At 40.6% G+C, this 24,438-nt stretch overlaps 2 protein-coding genes across 11 annotated transcripts in view; one reads left to right on the top strand and one right to left on the bottom strand.

Annotated features, from left to right (window-relative positions):
• MGMT (O-6-methylguanine-DNA methyltransferase) overlaps nucleotides 1-4,870 on the bottom strand; it is a 189,498-nt gene extending 184,628 nt beyond the window's left edge. Inside the window, exon 1 of one of the 2 annotated variants that reach the window (XM_082222944.1) lies at nucleotides 4,413-4,870. In XM_082222944.1, coding sequence (XP_082079070.1) covers nucleotides 4,413-4,573 — 161 coding nt within the window. In that variant the 5' untranslated portion in view covers nucleotides 4,574-4,870. The remainder of the gene's footprint in view (nucleotides 1-4,412) is intronic. The other variant, XM_082222942.1, reaches the window with a different exon arrangement.
• On the top strand, nucleotides 4-24,438 carry LOC309532540 (uncharacterized protein). 9 transcript variants are annotated; one of them, XR_014219902.1, is made up of 7 exons: nucleotides 4-623; nucleotides 11,288-11,369; nucleotides 13,843-13,860; nucleotides 14,627-14,810; nucleotides 20,001-20,155; nucleotides 20,964-21,168; nucleotides 24,259-24,438. XR_014219902.1 is itself a non-coding variant. In XM_082222952.1 (6 exons), exons 2-6 carry the CDS (start codon nucleotides 11,343-11,345, stop codon nucleotides 21,075-21,077), a joined length of 498 nt encoding a protein of 165 aa, XP_082079078.1. In that variant the 5' UTR covers nucleotides 4-623; nucleotides 11,288-11,342; the 3' UTR covers nucleotides 21,078-21,172. The 9 variants fall into 9 exon arrangements, 4 of the variants coding, with proteins under 4 accessions (XP_082079078.1, XP_082079080.1, XP_082079081.1 ...); XR_014219901.1 differs by lacking the exon at nucleotides 20,001-20,155; XM_082222952.1 differs by lacking the exon at nucleotides 24,259-24,438 and having other exon boundaries at nucleotides 20,964-21,172.

Raw genomic sequence — 24,438 nt, 5'->3', positions numbered from 1 at the left:
ATCATTCCTCTACTCTTTTTGGCTGTAGTTTGGGTGTGTGTGTGTGTGTCAGAATAGGTTTCCAGTTTATCACATCTTATGTCTGACCGAGAAGCCAAGCAGGCTTCCACTATACGGAAGCTCAGAGAAGAGGCTGCACTTTTCCAAAAGCATCTTTCCCAATAAGTTTGGGTAGGTACCACTGTGACTTGCGGGGAGGTAGCCTGTTTATTCTCAAAGGCATTTGGTGTTTTGGTTCTGTTTTGGTTTGTGATGTGAAATCCGGTTGGGGGCAGGTCCTTCATAATCAGCCATATGGGGCAGGGGTTCTTAGACTGGCCTCTAGAGGGTCCGTGATCTGGGTGCCAAAAGGGACATATTTTACCTCAATTTCCTTCCTGTTACTTTAAAAATTGACTTGTGAAAAAAGAGAGCAATGAAGTTTATCAAGAGATTTTTCATATGAAACACTGCACAGCACTGTACAAACTTTAAGTATTATTATCACCATCAGTTTATTGGACACCTGTACCTTTAATTGCTTCCTATGTTGTTGAATACATGTGCTGATGTTCTTGCTGGCATGAAAATAAGTGAGCAGAACACTTCCATCAGTTCAAGTTTTGTATATTAGCTGTTGAAACGTAAGAGAGCAAGGGCTTTTTGTTTTTTAAAGGGGGCAACCCTAATTAATAGTACTGTACAATCATGTAATGAAGGGCTGTTTGCTACTAGCCTTTCTTCTATAAAATAAAAAGTACATGGACAGTTCTAGAAATACTAAAAAATATATTACAACTACTGGCAAGCCATAATGTTTACCAGTTACCTTTGCCTGGTAGAAATGAAAAGGGGAGGGTGTCAGCCACATGTACATTCCAGAAGATGGACATGGCTTTTTGAAGCAGAGTTTTCGAGACTCAATGGGCTTTGGTATGCCTAAAGTTATGTACATTATATCATGTTGAGTGGGTGACCTAATTTGTTTTACAGTGTCAAAGTCTAGTTCACTGAACGTATCATCTGTGCGTGCACAACAGCTGTCTGAAATGTACACACCTCAGCTTAACTGCAGTTTGGAAATCAGATGGTTTGAGGAAAAGCACATCATAAACAGGAGTATTTCTCAAGAAGCCATGGGCTACAGATGGATTGTGGCTAATGTCATTGTGTAATTGGCTTCAAACATCAATAGTGGGAGCATATTGGAGCTGGAGTAAATATGTATACAGCCTAACTCTGAATATGCTTAAGTAAACCGTGTTGGAAACAGGGACCAACTGCAGTTGCTCCATGATGAGGGGAAAGCACTCCATATTCCAGGAATCAGACCTAAAATTGAAAGCTTTACTGAGCTGTGTCCTAGGCAGGGCACAGTTTTCTTTGTGGCTTGGGCCTGCATTTCTTCCTTTCCACACAAGAAGTCTTCATTTGAATGATCTGAGCTAAACAATAGTGTTGCACTCCACCCCGGAGACACCACATTCACCAAGATGCAAGATTCCTGGAGTTCCAGGCAGAAATCTAGCAGGTGAACCTTTCAGCCTGTTCAAGTCTGTTCAACAGCCTCAGTTTTTGTAGCGGGAGTCAGTCAGGGCTCTGCCTTCCCAGGCCAGGTGGGAAAGGCCTGCCAGGCAGGGAACAGGTCTTCCAGGACTTTCCAGCTAAGAATGAGAGTTGGAAAGTCCCCAGTTCCAACCCTCAGCAGTGACCTCATGGGAGGCCTTTTGGAAGCCACCACCTCTTGAGTTTCAGCCCATACAATGCATAGAATAATAGTAGTGATCTTCCTTGCATGTAAGGATGACTAGGATTGAGCTACATGGCCCATGCAGTTGTGAGCTTCATTCAGGCTCTATAATTTAGTCAAATGATTAATTCAGCACTCACTATGGGTGACATGATTTTTGATGCAATTCAGAATAATGACAGGCGTGATTTTTTGCTTTTGCTGAATGTAAAAGTCCATGTTAATCTTGGCTTCATTAAAAAAACACTGAGTTGGTAAATCAATGATTAAAATCAATGATTAAAAGCACAGAATAGTTTGTAACAATTGTTTTTGAAATTTAGCAAATAATTTGCATCACTGAATATTGAAGAGCGCTATCCATTATGTGATAGATATGGGAAACGTAGCACATTTCAGAATAACTTCAAGGAAATTATTGGTACCATATATATCTATATGCGCGCAAATATTTAGAAAGACTTATTTATTATTTTGGAACAAAGCAGATCACTTGCATCCTCTTTATATATATGTGTGCAGCATGGTCCTCAACATGTCTACTCAGATGTCAAATTTTGCTCTTTAGCAATACAGGGATATAAATAAGGAATGTCAAAAGTTCTTATTTGTTTGTTTGTTTATATCTCACATTTTCCCCACAGCTGAGAGTCAAGGTGGTTTACAAAAAAATTAAACATGGGTAAAACACAGAAGGGACGCGGGTGGCGCTGTGGGCTAAAGCCTCAGCGCCTAGGGCTTGCCGATCGAAAGGTCGGCGGTTCGAATCCCCGCGGCGGGGTGCGCTCCCGCTGCTCGGTCCCAGCGCCTGCCAACCTAGCAGTTCGAAAGCACCCCCGGGGGCAAGTAGATAAATAGGTACCGCTTACCAGCGGGAAGGTAAACGGCGTTCCGTGTGCGGCTCTGGCTCGCCAGAGCAGCGTTGTCACGCTGGCCACGTGACCCGGAAGTGTCTCCGGACAGCGCTGGCCCCCGGCCAATAGATGTGAGATGGGCGCACAAACCCCAGAGTCTGTCAAGACTGGCCCGTTCGGGCAGGGGTACCTTTACCTTTACCTTTAAAACACAGAAAGCTAAGAAATAGTTTAAAAGTTCTTAAAGTTTAACAGAATTAAAACAATATAAAAACAAATTATTAAAATGCAGATATTAAAAACAGCACAACACTATAAAAAACAGTTTCCATAAAAACAGTCAGTTCTCAAAAGCCTGTCAGAATAAAACAATATTCACCTGCAGGCAGAAGGACAATAAGGAGGGTGCCAGGCTAGTCTTTCTTGGGAGTTCCAAAGTCTGGGTGCAGCCATATTTGCATCCCCATCAAATTTCTTACATTTGTACCCCATCTTTCATTCATGGAGCACAGAGCAGCTTTTTATCATGATAACCCTGGGCTGCAAATGAATTTGATAGATGGTGAGTTCCATGTCTGAGCGAGGATTTGAGCTTTAGGTTTCCCACATCCAAACCCACCATCACTCACTGCTTCCAGATTGTGTCCACGTGACGCTGTATTAGGCCAGGTTCCAAAGAACAGCAAAACAAATTATGTAAGCCCAAGAGCAATTTTATACAATTTTTTTTTCTACCAGTGGACCTCATCCTAGGCATTTTCAGAAGCAGTTTACAAAATGGTCAGGGTGACAGGGTCTTTTCTTCTAAGAACACCACTACATTTCCACTAGGCTAGCTCAAGCACCTTGCATGACCTATGTATGTCTCCTCAAAATTAAACCTCATGGGGTTTAAAGGAGCTCACTTCCACATATGCATGTACAGGATTACACTGCCTGTGTGGTTCTTTGGATTCCAGCCTTGGTAAACTTATAGCACAACCCTATTCATCTTTTCTGGAAAGCAAGTCCAACTTTGTTCAATGGGGCTTACTCCCTAGGATGTATACGTGGGTGAGAGATTTCAGCCTAAGGACCAAATAGTTATTAGTCTGGTAAAATACAGCTTTTTCTGGTGGAAAATATAGATTATGTAACTCTGATAAATTCCACTATTTTTGTTCCTGTCACCAGTAAGAATTCCAACAATGCATTCTAATTCTTCATAGGCATTCAGGGGTGTGCGTTTTTTCCTCCCCATCTTTCTCCTGGTAAAATAAATAATTCCGGTCTTTATTCCAGTTTTAGTTTATAGGTTATGTTGTTCTTTACATTTTACTGTTTGTATTGATTAAACTAGTGACATTACCCTTGATTTACACTGAGTGGGAGACTAATCAGGCCATTTTTCATTTCCTTTTGAAATTTTCTGCAAAAAAAACCAACAAACAAATAAATAAATGGTACCCACACACAATCAATATATCTTTGTTTGTTTTGCCAGGGTAATGGAAGCTGTAGAAAGCTAACACTTGAGGCCCTCATAGCATGTTTCTGGCAAAGGCCCCACTATGTGAAATTGGCTTGTTCTAGCTGTTTTTTCTTTTCTTTTCTTTTGCAGGATTTACAAGGTATTTCATCAAGAAACCATAGACTCTCAGCATATCTTTGCTTCACTCACAGCAGAAAGAACTCGTTTTATTGAGTCCTGCAAGTTTTGTTTTCAATATTTCTCTACCGGTCCTCTCTGTCATACCAAGAGCACATTCTCAAATTATAATTGCACACAGACATTATTCTGTAAGGAAAACTGACACTGGCCCTGATCCAGCTTCAGATCCATTTTTTACCTTTGAATCAGTTCTACTGAATGCAATGTGGCTTGCATCTGAGTAGGCATGCATAGGTGTGCACTGTCAATTATGCTTTCATATGCTGGACTAGTGGATCTAGATGGAGTAGGACAGAGAGATGCAAAAGAACGCTGGGTTCTTACACCTTTAATAGTCATGTAGCACAGGGAATGGCTATGTAGAAGCACTTGTGATGTAAGTTATACCCACTGAAATTCTATCTTCTACACAGCTATTAAAGGCATAGAAGCCCTGTCCTCTCTCACATCCAGCCAGTGGAGATGCACATCACATAGAGCTATCAGGTTGAATGGGAACCAAATACACACCAAAATGCGTATCCCTATCTAAATGTGTATATCAGCTGAACAGGTAGCCTTCCTCTGTGGATCGTGTTGATTGAATCTGGAAAGTCTTGGGGTGGATCAGTATTAAAATAATCAAGTTGCTGTAGCACTGTCTACCACTATAAAAGTTCACTAAAATATGATGTAGTAGACAGAGCTGATAAGACAGCTAAGAACCCAGTTTTCTTTTAATGCCATTAAATAATGCTGATATTTTATTGTAGATTTGTCCATTTAATGCTTTCCTTTAACTTCAGAGCTCTTGTTGCAAGAAATTATTAGAACACAAAGTTAAATATACATATGGAAAACCCCCTGATCAGGCTATTTATACGTCTGGTTCCTTAGTCTATAAAGGAAGACCATGTACTATTCTAAGTTTTAAATATATACTTTGACACAGATACATGAATCAAGAAGCCTCTATTAGGATTGACTTTCAGAAGATTTTGTAAGTTCCACCTAAACATTAGGAAGAACTTCCTGGCAGTAAGAGCTGTTCGACAGTGGAATTTGCTGCCAAGGAGTGTGGTGGAGTCTCCTTTGGAGGTCTTTAAACAGAGGCTTGACAACCATAAGTCAGGAGTGCTCTGATGGTGTTTCCTGCTTGGCAGGGGGTTGGACTCGATGGCCCTTGTGGTCTCTTCCAACTCTGTGATTCTATGAAGGTTCCCTCTCTCTTACCACCAGAGAGCTCTGCTGAACTTAATCACACTTCTCTCAAATGACTAACAGGCCAGTCCAAAGTATGCTTACTCAAGAGCAAGTCACACTGACTCCCAGGTAAGGATAGATAGGATTGCGGTTTTGGGTTGTGCACAAATAATTTTCAGGGTGATGTTCTCATACTGGTAGGTTGTCCGTCCTTCCTGAGCCAATTGTTGGATTATATAAAATAGAGGGAGTAAGGCTTGATAAAGCCTCTTTGTGCCATTAAAATGTGCCACCCTATTGCTGTAGGGTGGTGGTGAAAGGGCAGCCTTGCAGTGTTTTGTTGGGGAAGAACCATTTAGCAGGGAAGATAAGTGAAATTTAAGTTAGCCTACAATTTACACGGGGCTTTTTGTACAGGTTAGGTTTAATTGCATTCCACATTTGTGTGTTTTAAGATAGCAACTGCCACTGGTTATTTATTATTAACACTAGGATTTAGAATTCACTTAGCATAATACAGCTCAAAATACAAAACAGTCATTTCCCCCAAGTTCAGGAGCACATTTGGCATAATATTCCCAACAGCGCTAAGCTTACTTCCTTATGAGAACAAAGGCTGGGACTGTTGCCAGCAGATTCCAGGTCGGTATTTAATAGTAACTGTTTAACAAAGAGTTGCATATTAAAGGTGGGAAATTTTTGATACATAGATTTTTGATTTTTTATTTAAATCTCATTGGAGTTGTTTACAAAGTTTAAGCTGAACACTTTTACTTCCTGTTTCTGAAAGGATCTCGTTTGTGACACTTGTGTTATATATACACAGCCTTTGTGGTGACTTTGGTCAAAGTATATTAAATGGCCAGGCAAAGAAGAGAAGGAAGAAGTTTGATTTTTTTTAAAAAAAAGAAAGACAAGAAATAGTCTTTATTTTGTTTTTAAAATTTATAAATCACTTCTCTGCCAACAGGTGGTTAAAAATTTAGACCACCAAAGGAGTTGTCCAGATCAACCACAAATCCGAATTTCCTCTGTCATGCATGATATGAGTTTGATAGAAAGAACAGGTACTCTATTGAGCTTGGAGAGCAGAAGATGTAAAGTGGGTCAGCTAATGACTTTTTATTGGAAAAATCTTGGTATCATCTTACTGACCTTGTATGCATTACCAACCTAATGCACTGGCAAATGCTTTGCTAATCATGGTAAATCAACCATGCTTTGCTAATCATGGTAATCCAAACTATAAGTAGCACAAACATCCAGAAATGGTCCCAAAATGTACAGGGTGAGTCTTTTAAAAGAGGCTCCGTGGAACATGTGTACTCTGTATCCACGGGGCCTCTTTTGTAGGGATCACCCTCTATATGCATTCTGCCTTAAATTCACAAATACTATCCTTCCATTTGTACTTGTGTATGTATCTTAAAACATCCAGGCAGCATAGAAGGCATGTAAAAGGGGTATCATCCACATGAACATGGCTTCTGTTTATGATTTTCTGGACAAAAACCTAGTAACATTCCCTAAGACTGCGCATCACTATAGCTATAATAGTAAGATGAAGGAACAATGGTTCATACTCCTATTTTTCCATGTGATTGTGGTGCTGTTAGATCAGAGGTTCTCCTCCAGCTTTATCATGGCAAAGCTCACCAAGCCAATATTTAAAAGGCTTGAATGTTTTCCAAAAACAACAGGGCCGGAAAGGCAAAGTTGCAGTGGTCACTCCCTTCTCCTGTGCTTAAAGCAAGTGAATCAAAGGAAAACAGAGGAAATAGGTTTGCATGGGCCCACAGTATATAGATTGGCAGAAGGCTGCCAAACTGAAAAGAAAAGGACAAGAAAGAAAACAAAAAGAGAGAGTTGCCAAACACTGGCAGTCGACGCAAAGGTCTACTGTACTCACTTGCACTGTTTGGAAGGCAGATGGAATCACAATCTGCTTCTTGGCCCATAACAATGGCAGCCTAAAGTGGCCAGTTTTCAAACATACAAGCTGCTTAATAATTGGTCTTGTGGCATTTTGCACTCAACTTGTCAGGTGTGTGTGTGTGTGTGTGTGTGTGTGTGTGTGTTTAATGGTATCACATGCATAGTTGTTTAGCTGTCAGGGTTTCTGTCAATAGTGACAATCAATGCACATTCCTTCCTGTCCTGAAACGCTCGTGCCTGTTGGGCTTTTGGAGTTGTTTTCCCTTTAAAAGGCTTTGCAGGTGGAGGACGAGTGTGCTTATCCGTGATAACCCTCAGATAGTATTTATACTTTTTAAATGGGTGGGGAACATTTTTCAGCGTGAGGGCTACGTTGCGGGCAACCTTCTGAGAGCTGCATGTCAGTGGTGGACAGGGGAGAGAAGCAGGGGTGGAGGACAGCCAAAAATGTGGGTAAGGTGGGGAAACCTTTGTATAATAGTGTGTGTTCCACCTAGACCCAAGTCAGAGATCCATGCAGGCAAGTGAGCAGGAGGCATTACCACAGTTCAAAGCACTTGACGAGGGCATGGAACAGACTGGGGAGGAGCCTGGCATAGGGAGAGGCGGTATAGCCTGAAGAGAATCCTGAGGGCCAGATAGAGTGGCCTGCAAGACCACATTCAGACCCTGGGTCTGAAGTTCTCCACTCGTGGACTACATGTTCTCGCAGCAGTGCCGCATTCCCTTTTAAGGCTCCTTTTTTTTAAAAAAAGAAAAGAAAAACAGCAATAAAGCAGCATTCGCCAACTCCCACTGGCATGCTAGTTTGGGTGAAGGCTGTTTTAAAGAATGTGCCTTGCCCTCTGCTGCCCCAGAACAAGCAGGCAGCAGATTCCCCCTCCTTGTTGTGTTATGTTACCCCACATCATTTTTAAGACCAGCTCCAAGAACTGGAAAACAAGGTGCTTTGTGACATCACAGAAACAGGTATTTCCCCCCACCCACCCACCTACCTCAAACTGCTGGATAATATGAAGGTGGAGTGGGGAATTAAGATTTGTAGTTGCCCATTGTGATGTCAGGCAGATGTTTTGGTTGAAATGTTTGCTCCATTACGACTGTAAACAGAGAGTGGTTTGCAAAGTGCAATTTGGTATGTTTTCCTGAAATAATAAATCTGCACTGGCACTTTTAATGTATAAATCCTATTGGAGTTAATGTGCACACTTTTTGGGTCAGAGAGGAGACAGCAATTATGCTTGGCAAGATTTGTTATCTCCTCTGCTTTACCAAGAATCATTGAAAATAAATCTAGTCAATTCTGGTTGTGGTGGTGGTTGTTTTTAAAAAAGTTATGCTTTAAGAGCACCCCTCCTTCAAATCGAGCACATACTGCTGTCTGAGGAATGCAGCTACTTGAAGTGGGCACTAACATGCCTCTTGCATCAGTGGAAATGGATATTGCAATTGCTGTTTTGAAACATGTACTCAAATACATTGGGAGTTTTATACTATTTTTCAAACTGCCAAGTAGATAATGTCAGAATATTTCTGAAATGGGATACTAACATCAAGATATACTGCTCCAATCAGCAAGCATCAGGCAAAGTAGAGTATAAAACTATAGATATAGGAGACTACTAGCAAATTTCCATTTCCATTTCCTATGTCAACAGCTTCCCAACTTACCTAGTAGATTGTTTTATGTTTTCCAGGCAAATTCTCTGTAGACCACACGCTCTATGTTCAACTCTGCATTCGGAGCTGAAAAGAATTAGATATGCTGTAGTTTATGAAATGGATGTTTATGAAAGTACCCTTTGTTTCAATGGCTTCAAAACCTGACATGAATTCCAACTCTGACAGCATAATGAGAAAATAAGATGGTCATAGCAGTGTCCCAAATGTAGCCTTAACTATTGAGGTTCTCTTGTTGAAAATGCAATTCTCTGTCTAGATGTTTATGAATGTCTTCAGTGTCTCTTCTTTTGATAGGAGTTCTTTTTTTGCCCGTCTTTTACAATTCCGAAATATGAAGGGAGAAAGCTGCTGTGATATGCAAGATATAAATGCCGTGGGAGTTGCACCCTTTGGCCCAACAACACCCCCAGTTGCATTACGTTAGCTTGTCTTTCCTTGTGAAGAAACTGCATTTCAAGCTAACCGCTTCTGAGAAGGTGCAAAATATTATTTTAAAAGTAAAATAGCAGATTAATTTGCTGAAGATCATGCTTTAAAAAACAAACAAACCCACACCTTCCCCCAATTTATAGCACAATCACTTGTATGGCTACTGGGGGAAAAAACATCTCCATTGAGTTCAATGTGATTTGCTCCCAGGTAAGTGAGCATAAGACTGCAGCCTAAGGATGGCTTCCAGTACCACACATTGTGGGAAAGCAGCTATAAAATGAATTACAGTGTTCAAGACTATGCCTTATGTTTATTCATAGCTTATAGTTTTCATTTAACAGCACAAGAGTGAGAGTTTGCCACTAAATACTGTGCTATTCACACATTTCTTCTCACATTATTAACCTTAAAATACATTTTGCCTTGCTCTGGATTTCATGCTTACATGTCTGTGAGGACAGTTTCTTGAAATTATTTATTTGCCTTTCTAATCACGCATGCATGCATACAGACACACTAATAATAACTCTCCAATGCCGCTTTGATATTATTGTACCACAGAGGAACTACAAGTTTCTTCTTGTCAATGAAGCAACTTTTACCAATCAGCTGAGTGAATTATTCCAATAAGGTTTGGGTTTGGATGGAAGAGGGACAATGGGGCCAGATAATCTTTGATGATCTGTGGCAAAATTGTAAGGCACATCTCCTGTTAGCGAAATTACAGGTAATGGGCCATGAAGGTTAAAAAATAGTTGGATACGATAACTCGCCCTTAACCACCATCATTCCAGCCAGAGAGAGGGGCAAGTGAGGGGAAAACAAAGGGGCTGTGGTATCAAGGGAAGCAGGAATATCATTCTCTGGAGATCTAATATAGGGTGGTGGATATGACTGTCTTTTGGCCTGCCAGCTGCCTCCAGCTATAATCGAGCCATATATCTGCATACTCAAATATTTCAAAATACTGCAATCAGTCAGTGACCTCCTATCAGAAACTGAAACAGCACCTGACACTTATTACCAGCTAGGGAAGTTAAGATGATCATCACATTATGAATGAGGACCTAACAGATGTCGTTGGACTACAACTGTCCTTATGCCTGACCACCGATCATGCTGGCTTGGGCTAATGGAAGATGGAGTTCCAACATCTGGAGAAACACAGATTTCCCATCCTGGCTGTGTAGATTGGCTGCAAGTGAACATTAAGCTACCAGCTGACAACATGAACCCAGAACCCAGTTGTCAAAATGGTTTGACATTTACATAAATGCATCCTACATTCAGATATCTTATTTAAGTGCACATAAACTGGCTTCAGTGGTTTGTATCTGGTGTTAGTTGTTGCCATATTTGACACCGACAAAAAGACATCTTCTGAAAATAAAAAAGCCAGAAACCCATATGATATTTAAGATAATGTTCTTTTTATAGACTTGTTCTCATTCTAGTCCTGTAAAACAGCAAGAGACTTTCCAAAATGCTCCAGGCTATAGAAAGCTGATATTACTCTTAATTGTTCCATAATGCCAGTATTCTACAGAGAAAATTAATAAAACATCAATGGACAGCAATAAAAAAGTCCAGAATCTTTTTTTTTTAAGTATTATGGTTGACTGAAGAAAAATTGGGTCCATAGCTAATGAGAAGGAAAATGAATATGTTGAGAGGGGCAGAATGAAGCTTATTGTACTAATGGTTTTGATAAAAATGTGAACATGTAAGTAGTGTGAGAAAGGCAAAAGAACGCTTTGAAAATTATAGGAGCTTGCTGGTCATATAGAAGATAAAACTGTTTTTGACACATTGCATTTTCAGGACCCTATTTCCCGAAACCAGAATAAACTGATTGGCAGATCCATGTTGACCCACTATGTTCAGTGGAGCAGCTAACTCGCAGGTAAGTTTGCATACTTGCATAAGTCTATACTTGCAAACCTTATTTCATAGTTTAAACTTGTTTATATCTTTAGTGTAGAGCTTTGCATATGCAATAAGCACTGCATTACTCTTCAGCACAGCAACTATAACATTCTGAATGCCAGAAAAATATATATGCAAGGATAAACTTTTTATGAACTAAAAAGTTAATTTGGATGAACTTGAACTGAACTGGTTCATTTTGTAAAGGGATGAGTTTGAAATGCAGCTGGTTCCTTTACTGATATAATGATCTTGAACTAGAATTAATTCCTTCTCAAGCACTGCATGATTAGCACTGATGTATAATGGTTCATTCAAGCAGACTGTCAAGGTTACTGTTAAATCTGCTATACTAAGCTCAGCACCAGCAGGTGACTGGGCACCTCAGGCTGAGCTCCTACTGCCCGCCATTTGCCCCAGCAGGCTGACATCAGATTTTTGTAGGTGCACCCTTGTTCATCCTGACTCTAGGTGCTAGAATTATACTGCATGATTTGCATTATCTTCCACATGGTGACGTTTATGGCCTTGCTCATGAGCATTTGGCTTAGTATACATCTGCTGCACCATACATGCCAGTCTCTTCATTTGCCTGAAATAGTAGCAACCTATGCATAACCTAGGGACGCGGGTGGCGCTGTGGGTTAAACCACAGAGCCTAGGGCTTGCTGATCAGAAGGTCAGCGGTTCGATTCTCCACGATGGGGTGAGCTCCCGTTTCTCGGTTCCAGCTCCTGCCAACCTAACAGATTGAAAGCATGTCAAAGTGCAAGTAGATAAATAGGTACCACTCCGGCGGGAAGGTAAACGGCGTTTCCGTGTGCTACTCTGGTTTGCCAGAAGCGGCTTAGTCATGTCGGCCACATGATCCGGAAAAACTGTCTGCGGACAAACATCAGCTCCTTTGGCCAGTAAAGCAAGATGAGTGCCACAGCCCCAGAGCCATCTGCGACTGGACTTAACTGTCAGGGGTCCCTTTACCTATGCATAGCATGGAAGCCTCTTTTGCCTCTTCCTTGGGATCTTGACTGAGCTTGGGTGCATGGAAAAGATGTTTCATGTCTGCAGGATGATTATATCGCATGTAGCGTGGCTGCTGGATCAGTGTGAATTATTATTACCAGTAAAAATGGGCACATAAAGTATTTTTCCAACTGTAAAAATTACCAGCATCATCTCCTTCCCTACCCACCACTGCTGCATCTTTAAATATAAAATCACTTTTCTCACATATTTGTGTTTGATGTTATGTTTTTAAAGGAATATCCTGTCAATTCTGAAACAGAACTGTTTTATGTTGCCACCGAATTGCTTTGATCTCTAGATTAGAACTGATGAGCTGTAGCTTCCTTATTGCTGAAGGTTGCCAACAATTACTAATGTGTGTTTGTTTTGAGCTTATCAGAACTCTAAAAGAAAGAATAATGGCAAAATGTAGGCATAGAATGCCCCCCCCCACAGCATGAATATGGAGCAAAAGAAAATCAGTTTCCTTGTGTTTATTTTCCTAGGATTCAGAATTGATTATTTGATGCTTGCAATAAACAACAGAAGCATGCATTCACAAAGCTGTAAATAGATAATTTGGAACCTATCTAGTCCTTAATGATGCAACCAAATGTGATTAAAATTATGGGTTTCACAGTTCCATTTCTACACCAAGACAATGCTAATTTCCCCATTTATAATATCTACAGTATTGCATACAGTTTGCAGTGGCGAAGCCCCTGCTATCTATTGGCTAAGCTGGTGGTGTAATAGTGTGGAATGTTCACAAATGTTCCAACTTTTCAATGAACAAAGATGTCAGATTTTTTGCAATCCATCTTTTGTAATGAAAGAAAAAGATTAAAGTAGGAACAGGAAAAGCTTTCTGGGAAGATAGAAGAATGAGGAGAAGTTCCAGGAGCCAATACTAAAATAGTATTGAGGCAAAGCCTCACACAGGGGCTAGGAACAGGAAAAGCAGTACATCATAATCAACATGCAATAACCAAAAGAAGTATGCTTTCATAAAACTGAAAATAAATAATATGGAAGCCCTAAGAGGCAACCAAAGCCCAAAACTAAAACAAAAATTGGTGGCAACAACAACTTCACATGTTTATTTTACCTAGTCAGATAATTCCACAGTTTCAGCTTTCCACCCAAATCTTTATTTGCAGTGCAATCTTGTATAGGTCTACTCAGAAGTGAGTTCAGTTGGGTTCACTCCCAGGTAAGTGCTATGGGATTGCAGCCTTAACAACTATTTAGCCAGAGTTTAATTTAATTTCTGTTCAATTTAATTTCTGGTATTTTGTTCAGTTTAATTTCTGGTATTTTGTTGCTACCATTGTTGTGTTTATGCATGAAACACACATTTATAGTAAAATTCCTGTATTATACATTCTAAGAGTCATAACAGAATGCCAAACATTACTAATCTCTATACCCTGTTATTTTTACAGATTATCTCAAGGTCTGTGGTATGTAAAATATATATATATGAAAATGTTTATGAGGACTTTTGTGGGTATTCTGTTTCAGAGTTGAGATTTTGCCAAAGGAGGCATGATCTTTGACTGCAGGTTTGTGCTTTCTCTTACCCAGTAGCTAAACCCACTCTCTTTCTCTGACACCACCCAGAATATTTAGTCCATTGAGACGCCACTGTCTCATCCAGTTTCCTAATTTAGACTGAGGGAGAAATTTGCAATGGGAATAGCTGGGGGTGCTTGATATCAATCCTGTGAAGGAAGGGGATGTTGGTAAAGTTAGCATAATGGTGCTGATAGCTTTTTAAAAATTAACCTATTCCCCTCAGAGGTAGCTGAGCCACTGTTTTTTTTGTTTTTAAGATTAATTACTACTCAGATTCACTAGTGTATTGCCAGGGTTATTATGAAGTAAATAATATGGCACGTTGGGGTGAATCCTGAATTACTTATCCCAGGCCAACTATTATGACAGAAGAAACTCTTGTTTCTAAACAAGTTCATGGAAGTAAAAAAAAAAACAATAACACAAAACCATACACACAAAAGTGCTATCTTTTAGCAGGAATCTTTTGAGATCCATCTGATAGCGATTGCACTGTGGCAAAAGATTAACCTCTTGAAACATGTTTTACTCTATCACACTAATTAAACCCTTCCATTCTTAGGGGGATAAGGTGCCGTTCTTTAATTTTAATTGTTCTTAGAGCACATCTGCGACTTTTTTGTTGTGGTTGTTATCGTCATTCCCTCGCAGCTAACACTTGGAGCACAGGGAATTTTCGTGGAAGGAGTAGTCCAGCAGCCGCACGGCAAAGGAAGAAGAAGAGCTGTGACGAGGAAGCGAAGCTCTAAGCAGGCCTTGCTCATTGATTTCCTGGGTGACCTTGCTCAAGCGTCTTCACCTCCTCATGCCTCAGTCAGCTCAGCTGGAAAATTGGGTAAAGAGCGGGGAGTATTGGGGGAGAAGGGGGGAAAAAACATCTTGGAGTTTGAAACTGAAATCTCCCTGTTAGCTCCCCCTCCTCCCTCCAAAGTGAGTGCAGTCATTTTACACAGATGTAATTGCTTGTGCACTGCACACCAATCATTTTCTTGAGTTTCATGGCACAAGGGCTGACATTCCGTGACATGTTAAGGACCCATGCAGTCCTGTGCATTCTCTGTGATAATTGCCTTTTTTTTCTGCGCTGAAGTTTTATATCACATAGCGCAAGTTAATGGGGCTAGGTCCACTTCCGTATTCTCTAATCAAAAGGGCAAGGATTAATAACAAATCTAGAATCACAGAATTGTAGGGTTGGAAGGGACCCGAGGATCATCTCGTCTAACCCCCTGCAATGCAGGGATCTCAACTTGATCATACATGGCTGATGGCCATCCAACCTCTGCTTAAAAACCTCCAAGGAAGGTTCCTGTGGGTGTCTGTCCCACTGTTGAACAGCTCTTGCTTTCAGAAAGTTCTTTATGATGTTTAGTTAGAATATCCTTTCTTTAACTTGAATCCATTGGTTCAAGTCCTACCCCCCAGAGCACGAGAAAAAACAAGCTTGTTCCATCCTCCATGTGACAGCCCTTTAGAGTTTCGAAGATAGCTATCATATCTCCTCTCAGTCTCCTCTTTAACAGGCTAAACATACCCAATTATGTCAACCATTCCTCATAAGCAGTGCTTTTTTTCTGAGGTTACTCAAGGGTACATAGTACTGGCATCTCTTTTTCCCCCCAAATGTTTAAAGTGTAGCACTTACTTTTACAACTTAATGGTGAGTAGTACCAGCACCATTTCCCCCCAAAACAAAACACTACCAATAAAACTTGGTTTCCAGACCCTTTATTATCTTGGTGGCCCTTATCTGCACACGTTCAAGCTTGTCAATATCCTTCTTTAATTGTGGACACAGTATTCTAGGTATGGTCTGCCAAGGCAGAACAGAGCAGGACTATTACTTTGATTGATCTGGATGCTATACGTCTGTTGATGCAGCCTAGAATAAACTGCTGCATCACAATTTTGACTCTTACAGTTTACTGAGACCCCTAGATCCTTTTCACAGGTACAACTAGCAGTACAGGTGCCCTCCATCTTATATCTAAACAACAACAGCAATTGTTGTTATTAGTATTATTTTACTCACTGAAGAAATGACTTAGGACTTAGAAGTTCTCCATGTATGCTCTACACAAAAATAATATATGCTAAAACATGCCAGCAGAGTGTGAACCAAGGATTCCCAAACTGTGGTCCCTGGATCACCAGTGATCCATGAGCTTCAGGTGGTCCGTGGTGTATTTGTAAAAATACAAATCATACAGTATCTAGGACAGTGAATTACAACAGCCAGAAAAATAATTTGCCAACCCTGGCTACCACTTCCATGTATAAGACCCCCCCCCCCCATTTTTGGGACTCAGTTTTAAGAAAATGAGGGGAGATGACCCCAAGTTGTTGAGCTTCTCTCCCCATCCAGCTGCGGGCAGGAAACACTTTCTAGATCATTTCCCGTGCTCAGCAGCATCAGGGGAAGTTGCACTCCCATCAACCGGCTGGCAGGCGCACCGCTTCTCTCCCCCCCCCCATGCCACTACCCGTGTATTGGACAACCCCAGTTTTTTGACAATATTTTTTAGTCAAAAAACCTCATCTAATACACAGAAAAATAAGGTAGATACAAGGAAATTTAATGGCTTGTGGAAAACCACCCAACCAGCCATGCCTGGTGTGTATGTTTCAGGTAGTCCCTTATTAGCTCCATCATCTTGCTGATTTCATAGTATTTGTATTGGGCAAAAGCCAGCACCTCCAGTTTGTGTCGATGCATTTATATTACAAAGGGCCTGCAGATTTGACCTGCTTGACTTGGGAAAATGCACATTTCCTCTTCCTGTACAATATTTCTCTTCCATCTACAATCTGCCTTTCATTTTCTTCCCATATTTGGGGCAGGAGATCATGTCTGCTGAAGGCTAACTTTATATGCATGCCAAATAGCGTATTTTTTAATGAAGTTAATGCCTAGATAATTATTGGATAAATCACACTCTTAAGTGCCTCTGTTTTTCTTAGAAAATTATGGGGATGAAATAACGCCAAATGTATTAAATTAAAGGTTCATACGCGGAGGCAGATTTTGTACAAGCATAGTAACTTCCAAGCCATTGTGGTTTAAAAGGAGTCTCACATTGCAAATTGGGGGATGGAGGGGGACAACTCCTGCTTGCTCTAAAGGGACCTCTTCTACAATGCAGTTAGCAGGTACTGGGAGTTCGATTTAGGTTAAGAACCTGGCATGGGCTCAGGGACAGCAGATATGATCTACTATCCATTCACTGCACATTGTGGTCATGAGCCACACTGGGTACCCAGCACCTGCCATTTGCATTGCCAAAAAGGATCCATTTATTTCAGTCAGCAGGACTCTCAGCTGAAGCCCTGTGCAAAGCCTTCCACTTGTGGAACAGGGCTTCCCCCATCTCCTCCTTGTTTGCACCTCCAAAAATTGGCTCTGGAGGGGGGACAAGGGAACCCCCAGAACATTGCAGGGGGGGAGAGGAGGGATGTTTGGTCTGGCATGCTGAAATGCTTGTGCAGACAGAATGTTTGTCACAGCGTGATGTTGAATTTTTACCTAGGGATTTTACCTCCCACTGTCCACTCTAGCCCTTATCTGGATTAGGCCTGCAGTTTGCTGCTTTTCTGTGTTGGCTGGAGAAGAAGAAATGCCAGTATGCAAGTTTGAGAGGAAGGAGGGTGTGTGGCTGCGAAGGAGAAACCAGCTGGGGGACTAAATGGCAAACATCTGAGGGCCACCTCTCCATCCCCTTCTTTAAAGGATTGCCAGGAGGCTCACAATATTAATGCCCACTGGACTCTGGGTTCTTCTGCAAGGATCTGGGATTGCTCAAAACGCCAGCATATGAATGGCATTTTGGTTCATGTAGAGTGCAAAGGGCATAGTTTCTTCTTTAGGTTCCTTTTGTGTGGAGGGGAGTGATATTTATTGGGATTAAGAATTTTTATTTTGTTTGAGTACCTCTTCCAGGTAAATCAATAACTTTTCTGTGAGGCCTAAATTTCTGAATTCACCCTACATCTCATCTAATTACTTGGATGCAACAATAATTTCCTCCTATTGCTAATGCAATGTAAAACGAATTAGTGGTCTTTCCCCCTGCCCCTCTAGTGTATTTCATCACAACAAAATAATTTCTATTTCCTATTTGCTATTAGAATGCAATTCTAAAATAATAAAAATCTTAACACTGTAGAGCATTGTTTTAGATTTTATTTCTCTTTATTGGTCTTGCATATTTCCCTTTTGTCACCATTCCACAAGACACTTTGAAATACTCTCTAATCACTTGGAGCCGTAAATCCTTGGTATCATAAAACCATGAAAGCAAAAGATGAAACAATTCCTGATTAGGTCATCTAACCCATCTTCTTGCCAATTCAAGATTGCTCCATGGATCTGGACAGTTCACATGGCCAGGATAGACTTCCTGAGCTGACGTAAGAGTCACAATGCTATCTCAGACCACCGATACTTGGAACAAAACTCAGACTTTGCTTCTTTATAAACTGATAGAGGTCCTCTTTCATGTTCATGTCTCACCAGAAAGGAAAATATATCACACACAACATATTGCTAGTGACTGATTCTGCACAATTTCAAGACACCGGTTTCCATGCTGCACACAATTAGGCTGCTTACAGCCCTTGAAGATCAATGAAATTTAAGTAACCTAACTATGAGCAGGACTGTGGGTATGTCGAAGCTACATCAAAGGATAATGAAGTAAATCATCGTATAATTCTGTTGGTTCTGAATCTGTGACATTGATATTCACCGTAATTACAATATTTACCAACATTAATATCTAATTTTGTTGCTTTTTCGTTGTTTTCGTTAGCATCTTAAACTATGTTTTAATGATATATTGCCTAGACTCATAAAACCCAGTGTGTGCCTCATTCAAGTCAGTTGCAAAACTTTTTTTTTTTTGCCTGGAACAGATCATGATGCAAACAGAAGATTAGAGGAGGTGAAAATATAATTGACCTAATTTTGCAGTGATAATAACAGGGAAGCATGGTCTAATCATGCTCAGTTTCTTGGTTCATCCCAATCTAACAGTTCATTCTAGTCTGTTTGCAAAATACTTCCCTTCCACCTGCTGGGATATTCTGCTATATATGTTAATAGCGCTGAGAATTGCCGTGAAGGCAGTCCTGTTTGTTGTTCAATTAGGCTAAAACCAGTGAGGTTTTAGTGCTCTTGTCGTTCTTTTCAACATGTGGGTGCCTTCCCCCCACCCCACCACCACCTTCAAAAATTTAGCATTACCTTCATCACAGTAAAAAGTGTTTCTTTTAAATCTGGAACAAAGAAGTAACACAGCAAATTGAAACGATGTAGATGTAACTACAAAAGAGCACATTTTCCCTATGTGCATTTGTAATTCCTACCCAGTTTAAATGAATCTTATTATGCATTCAGAATAAAAATGAAAATATACATTATGGACATGTACATGAGATAGCATTTCTTCAGGATTCAGAGATCACACATTTAGCTCCCTAAATATGACTTATTTATTTAGTAAATTTACACACACACACCCCTTCCTCACAAAGCAGCCCAGGGCAGCCAATAGAAATCAGTGCACCAGTTACAAACTGGTAATATTAATGATTATTTTTTTGTTTACTGCATTGGTATTCTTCTACTTACCCCTTTAGCAGGGAACCTCAATCTGTGAGATCCTTATACACCCTCCCATCAAAGTACTTGCTCAACCCAGATCTGATTAGCTTTTTACACAAAGTATTGTCAGACTATTGTCCATTAATAGTGTAGTGCCAGAATCTGGCCTCCAATTCCGCACTAGTTTCCATTGCTAAAAAGGCTTCAATTTTTCCTGCTTCTTTTTCAGGACACTTTAGAATTTTGATAGGTGTCCATTTTTGAACTTGCTTTATTCTGGGGTGGCCAAGTGTGATGGACCTAGGAAGTCTGTTTTCGGGGCCTGTTTATGAGGCAAGGTGAGGCAACTGCCTTGGGTAGCAGTTCCTGCTTCCAAGGAACACATTGCATGTAACCCTGACCCTCCCCTTGTTCCCGATGTAGATCTTCACTCCCCTCGTCTTCTTTGGTGCGACGCACCATTTTGGGGTTGGCTTCAGGTTTCAAAATTTCTTCTGCCAGCCCAGTCTGTGCTCAAGCAAAATGGTTCAGAACATGAACTATGGACCGGAAGCCCCCATTGTGTGTATTGGCCTTTGGTGAGTTGTTGTCTCTCATTCTTGGGAGTGGGTCCTCTCTCTCTTATCTAATTTTGGGAACAACAGGACTGGCCTACCTTATAGGGGTGTTACAAGGATTTCAAGATTATGTCAAACACTTCGGAAAAGTATTATTATGTGTGTGAGATCCATTCCAGTAAACATGTCTCCGGCACTCAGCTTCCCTCATCCTGAGAAAGCTTCATGTTCACCTCAGGGTGCCTTCCTCTGGACTTCATTGAAGTATGGTCACCCAGGAAGGCAGCAGAGTGCAGAGTGCTGGTGAAATGATTTGTATCAGAAAAGGAGAGACTCTCAAGAGTAAAATATGCACAAGAAAATTCCTGCCCACCCCCACCCATGAGAATTTCACTGAAATTTACTCTCCCCTTAGATAACTTTTGGATGCAATTTCTTTTCTCTTTAATTTATAAAGAGTTTTTTTGGGGAAAAAATTGCAGCAGCGGGAATGCAGGAGAAATTTCTTTTTGGCACACCACCAGTGAATATTAGTATTCTTTAAAGTGTTAAGTTTGGGGATAGTGTAAGGTAGCCACTGTTTATCTATATCTATCTATCTATCTATCTATCTATCTATCTATCTATCTATCATCTATCTATCTATCTATCTATCTATCTATCACCTATCTATCATCTATCTATCTATCATCTATCTATCATCTATCTATATCTATCTATCTATCTATCTATCTATCTATCTATCTATCTCCCCATAACCGGCATTTTATTGGTAAGTATTGTTCAAATGCTGTATCAATTAATACAACTGTTCTTCCTCCTCTGGTAGGTTTTGAAAGCACCAGAGCCATCAAAATCTTTCACCCCACAAGCATTTTCCTGCCACGGCTCTCTATTTGCAGCTGCATTACAGAATTCCGTCACAAGCTTATCATGGCTATAATTAAAATTCTGTGCAAAGCAACCTGAAGATCATCAGATTCCAGACATTCATATAAAATCTGTTGCTATGGGAGCTAGTATTGAATGGCAAGGTAAAGGGGGTTGGGGTTGGGGGGTGGAAATCTGTAATGTTACATTATGTTTGCCCTGTTCCCACTGGAAAGGCCCTTAAAATAAAGTCGCCTTTTATCTTTGCTTTCTGAATAAACATAAAACTGGATTTTTAGCGCAAAATCCTGATTTCAAGGTTATTGATGCCAGACTAAATTAATACAGTCTGTGCGATAGCATACAAAATCCTCAGCAAAGCCAGGGATACTCCTGTCTTTTGAATGCTTGACATTTGTTTTTCATCATGAACTTAAAGGTCACCAGCTACAGATGAATCAGGATACCTGCCTGAGTTTACATTTACATGCATTTTATTTTATTCCCATGTGCACTCTTTTTTTTTAATGAAATCCATCACTCAGATAAAACTGTATCCTCTTATTATCTAGACTGGATAAACTAGAAGAGTTGTCAACATACTGCCTTTAAGAACAAACAAGAGTTATCCCCCCCCCCCAGTCCTCTATAGGACAGAGTGGTACGTAATATACTCCGGACTATTGCTTTTTCTCTTGTTCTCCTCACTCCAGCTAAACAATTATATTCGCTAGCACTTAGCTTTGCTCAATACCATTGATGGAGGAGCGGTGGGGTGGGGAAAATCATGGTGAATACGGTACTTCTTTAAGGTGCAGTAATAAAGGTACATAACTATTTAGACATATTCCCCAATTGATAATCAGCACACTCTAGACAAAAACAGTACAGCAAAATACAATTAGGATACATCAGAAGTGCTGGCACTTTTTTGAATTCCAGTGCGAGTTTCTACACAAACAGAATCCATTAAGACATAAGGCAGGATCCTGGAGTTTATAGAGATTCAAAAAGAGATAAATATTGCATATTACAGAAAGTGCTCTGCCCTTTTCTACATGTAAGATCATTCCATCCCCTCCTTCTAGTTTCAGCTAGACATGTGACCCATCCCACTTTATAATTTCTTTCTCCCCCCCCCCTTTTTAGCAAAACCAAAATACACACACACACACACACAAAATACCTGTGGAGCTGATTGAGCATGATGCATTCATTTCCCTTGATTTTGTAGTGAGGGAAAAGGCTAGCATGAATAATTCAAAAATAATGCTGAGACTGTTAAGATTTAGTACTGGAGAGGTCATTGCAGTTGGGAGAATGAGCTAGGAGACTATTACTATTCCACGATCTTTGAATCTCAAGGTGACATCATTATTATTTCTCTATACTATAATGTGGTGCTGCAACCAACTTATTGCAGTGTTTCTCTCGTAGGGTAGAAAGATCAATTACATACAGACCTCAAAATGTGAACTATAAGCATAGCATCCAATAAAACTGTCATTAACAGTCACCACAATTTTAGCTGCATGCTTCCAGGTCAAGCTGTTTTAAAAATGATAACTGACATTGAAAGGTTGAATAAAGAGCACTCATCCTAAAGGGAACAATTTTTTAAGCCAAATAAGCGCCTTCATGTACATGTCCTTTTCTGGACTAATTTTTAAAAACAGATTTTACAGATGTAATACATTGATAGCAGAAGTTCACAGTATACTTTGGGGCGGGGGAAGCAAACACCACAATTCTGCAACTTTATGACTTTCAGGTGTGGTAGAACCCAGAAAAATCATTCTCTACTGCATGTTTCTTAGGCCACGTACACTTTAGCAACTTAAAATACAACAAGGTCATTTCCCCCTACAATGCTTCAAGTTGTGTTTGATGTTGCTGTATACACCAGAAAGGGGGAGGGATGTTTTCACCCAGTGTACATTACCTGTTTGGTTGCCCTGTACCTGCAAACTGCACCCCTCAGCTCCTCCTATTCATGAAGTTGTCATCAGAGCATGCAAAATGCCTCTCTCAAAAGTACACACATCAGCTCAACTGCAAAGTGAATGTGACTTACATCTTCAAGTTGGGCGGAAGCTGGTTTGAAGAAGAATGCCTCAAACAAAAGCATTTCTCAAGAAGCTACAGAATACCTATGGATTGTTCCTAATGCCCTGTGTATTTCAAACACCAGTGGTGGGAGCACACTAGAGTAAATGTTAAATGGTAAAGTGTACACAGCCTTAGGCTGCCATCATATACATGTGTACCTGATCATAAGTTCCGCCAGACTCAGCAGAGCTTACACCTGAGTACAAATTTAGCCCATTGCAAAAGTAGCCACTTTCAGCACTAAATAGAAAGTGATAGGGGAATAAAACTTCTACACCAGGAGTGCAACAAAGCTTTGTTGAGGCTTTACTTGTGTGCACAGTGATCTCTTAACATGGATGCTTACGCACATATGGAAACTGCTCATCACTTGAGGTCCCAAGTACACATCAGAGCCCCTGTAGCAGGATTTAGGAAGGTTACCAAATCATTTTAAGCTATTTGGACTTATCATACATAAATGCACTTCAGTGGAAAAGAAGAATATAACAAAATGATGTTTATGTGCATTCCCCATGAAACATGTATCTGTTTCAGCTTACCCAGTTGCTGCATTTGATATCCACCTGATTCCTAAACTCATACATACACACACAGCCACTTCCCCTGTATGAAAACCCACTATACTGGAGTTATTGGAAACATTACAATCCTAATTCGGATCCCCCTTCCAACTAGTACCTTGCCAACAGGGATGGCAGAGGTGGATTGGGGGCAGCACAACTGGTTCCCCCTGCACTGGGTGCTGAGCTGAGGGGGGTGTCGCAACTATGACACAGTGCACATGCAGAAAGGGAGGTGAGAAGTGGGGAGCACCAAATGTTGATCTCGCATGGGGCGCCGCTGAAATTTGAAAGACCCAAATCTGCTCTGAACAAAAAAGAAAGGGCCCGCTTTCACAAAAGAGAAACAAACTTGTAGTGAAAAAAGAAGTCAATTTCCAGCTACCCACGCAAATGTCAACCAAGAGCAACTCACTTATCTTATGAAAGGAAACATGTTGGGCTGTACCTGAAGCCTCTGTATATATAGTTATGAGTTTGTGGGTGTCTTGACTCCGCACTGCTCAGAGATTGGGGTGGCGTGTAACACTGCAATAGATTTGCTCTTTGACTTTCAAAGATAACCTTATTATGACATTGCAGAATTAAAGGCATGAAACAATCTGATGAACAAACTAAATCATTCCACTTGGAAAGCCAAAGCACAGAAAGTAAGAAACTTTGGTCTTGCCTTATGTTGTCTTCTGGTAGAGTGCTGCTCCCTAGTGTGGCCGGGGTCTCACAGAAGACTTGCAGATACTCAGGTAAATGAGACTAGCTGTT

Source organism: Podarcis vaucheri, assembly GCF_965113315.1.
Source record: "Podarcis vaucheri genome assembly, chromosome: 5".
Lineage (NCBI taxonomy): Eukaryota > Metazoa > Chordata > Lepidosauria > Squamata > Lacertidae > Podarcis > Podarcis vaucheri.
This window is presented reverse-complemented; position numbering and strand designations above follow the sequence as displayed.

Excerpts from the sequence above, each read along its gene's own strand:
- LOC309532540 (XM_082222952.1), top strand. The coding sequence starts at position 11,343 with ATGTTCAGTGGAGCAGCTAACTCGCAG. Across the intron at positions 14,811-20,000 it reads CAGCTCAGCTGGAAAATTGG|ATCTTCACTCCCCTCGTCTT; the intron begins GTAAAGAGCGGG and ends TTCCCGATGTAG. Across the intron at positions 20,156-20,963 it reads ATTGTGTGTATTGGCCTTTG|GTTTTGAAAGCACCAGAGCC; the intron begins GTGAGTTGTTGT and ends CTCCTCTGGTAG.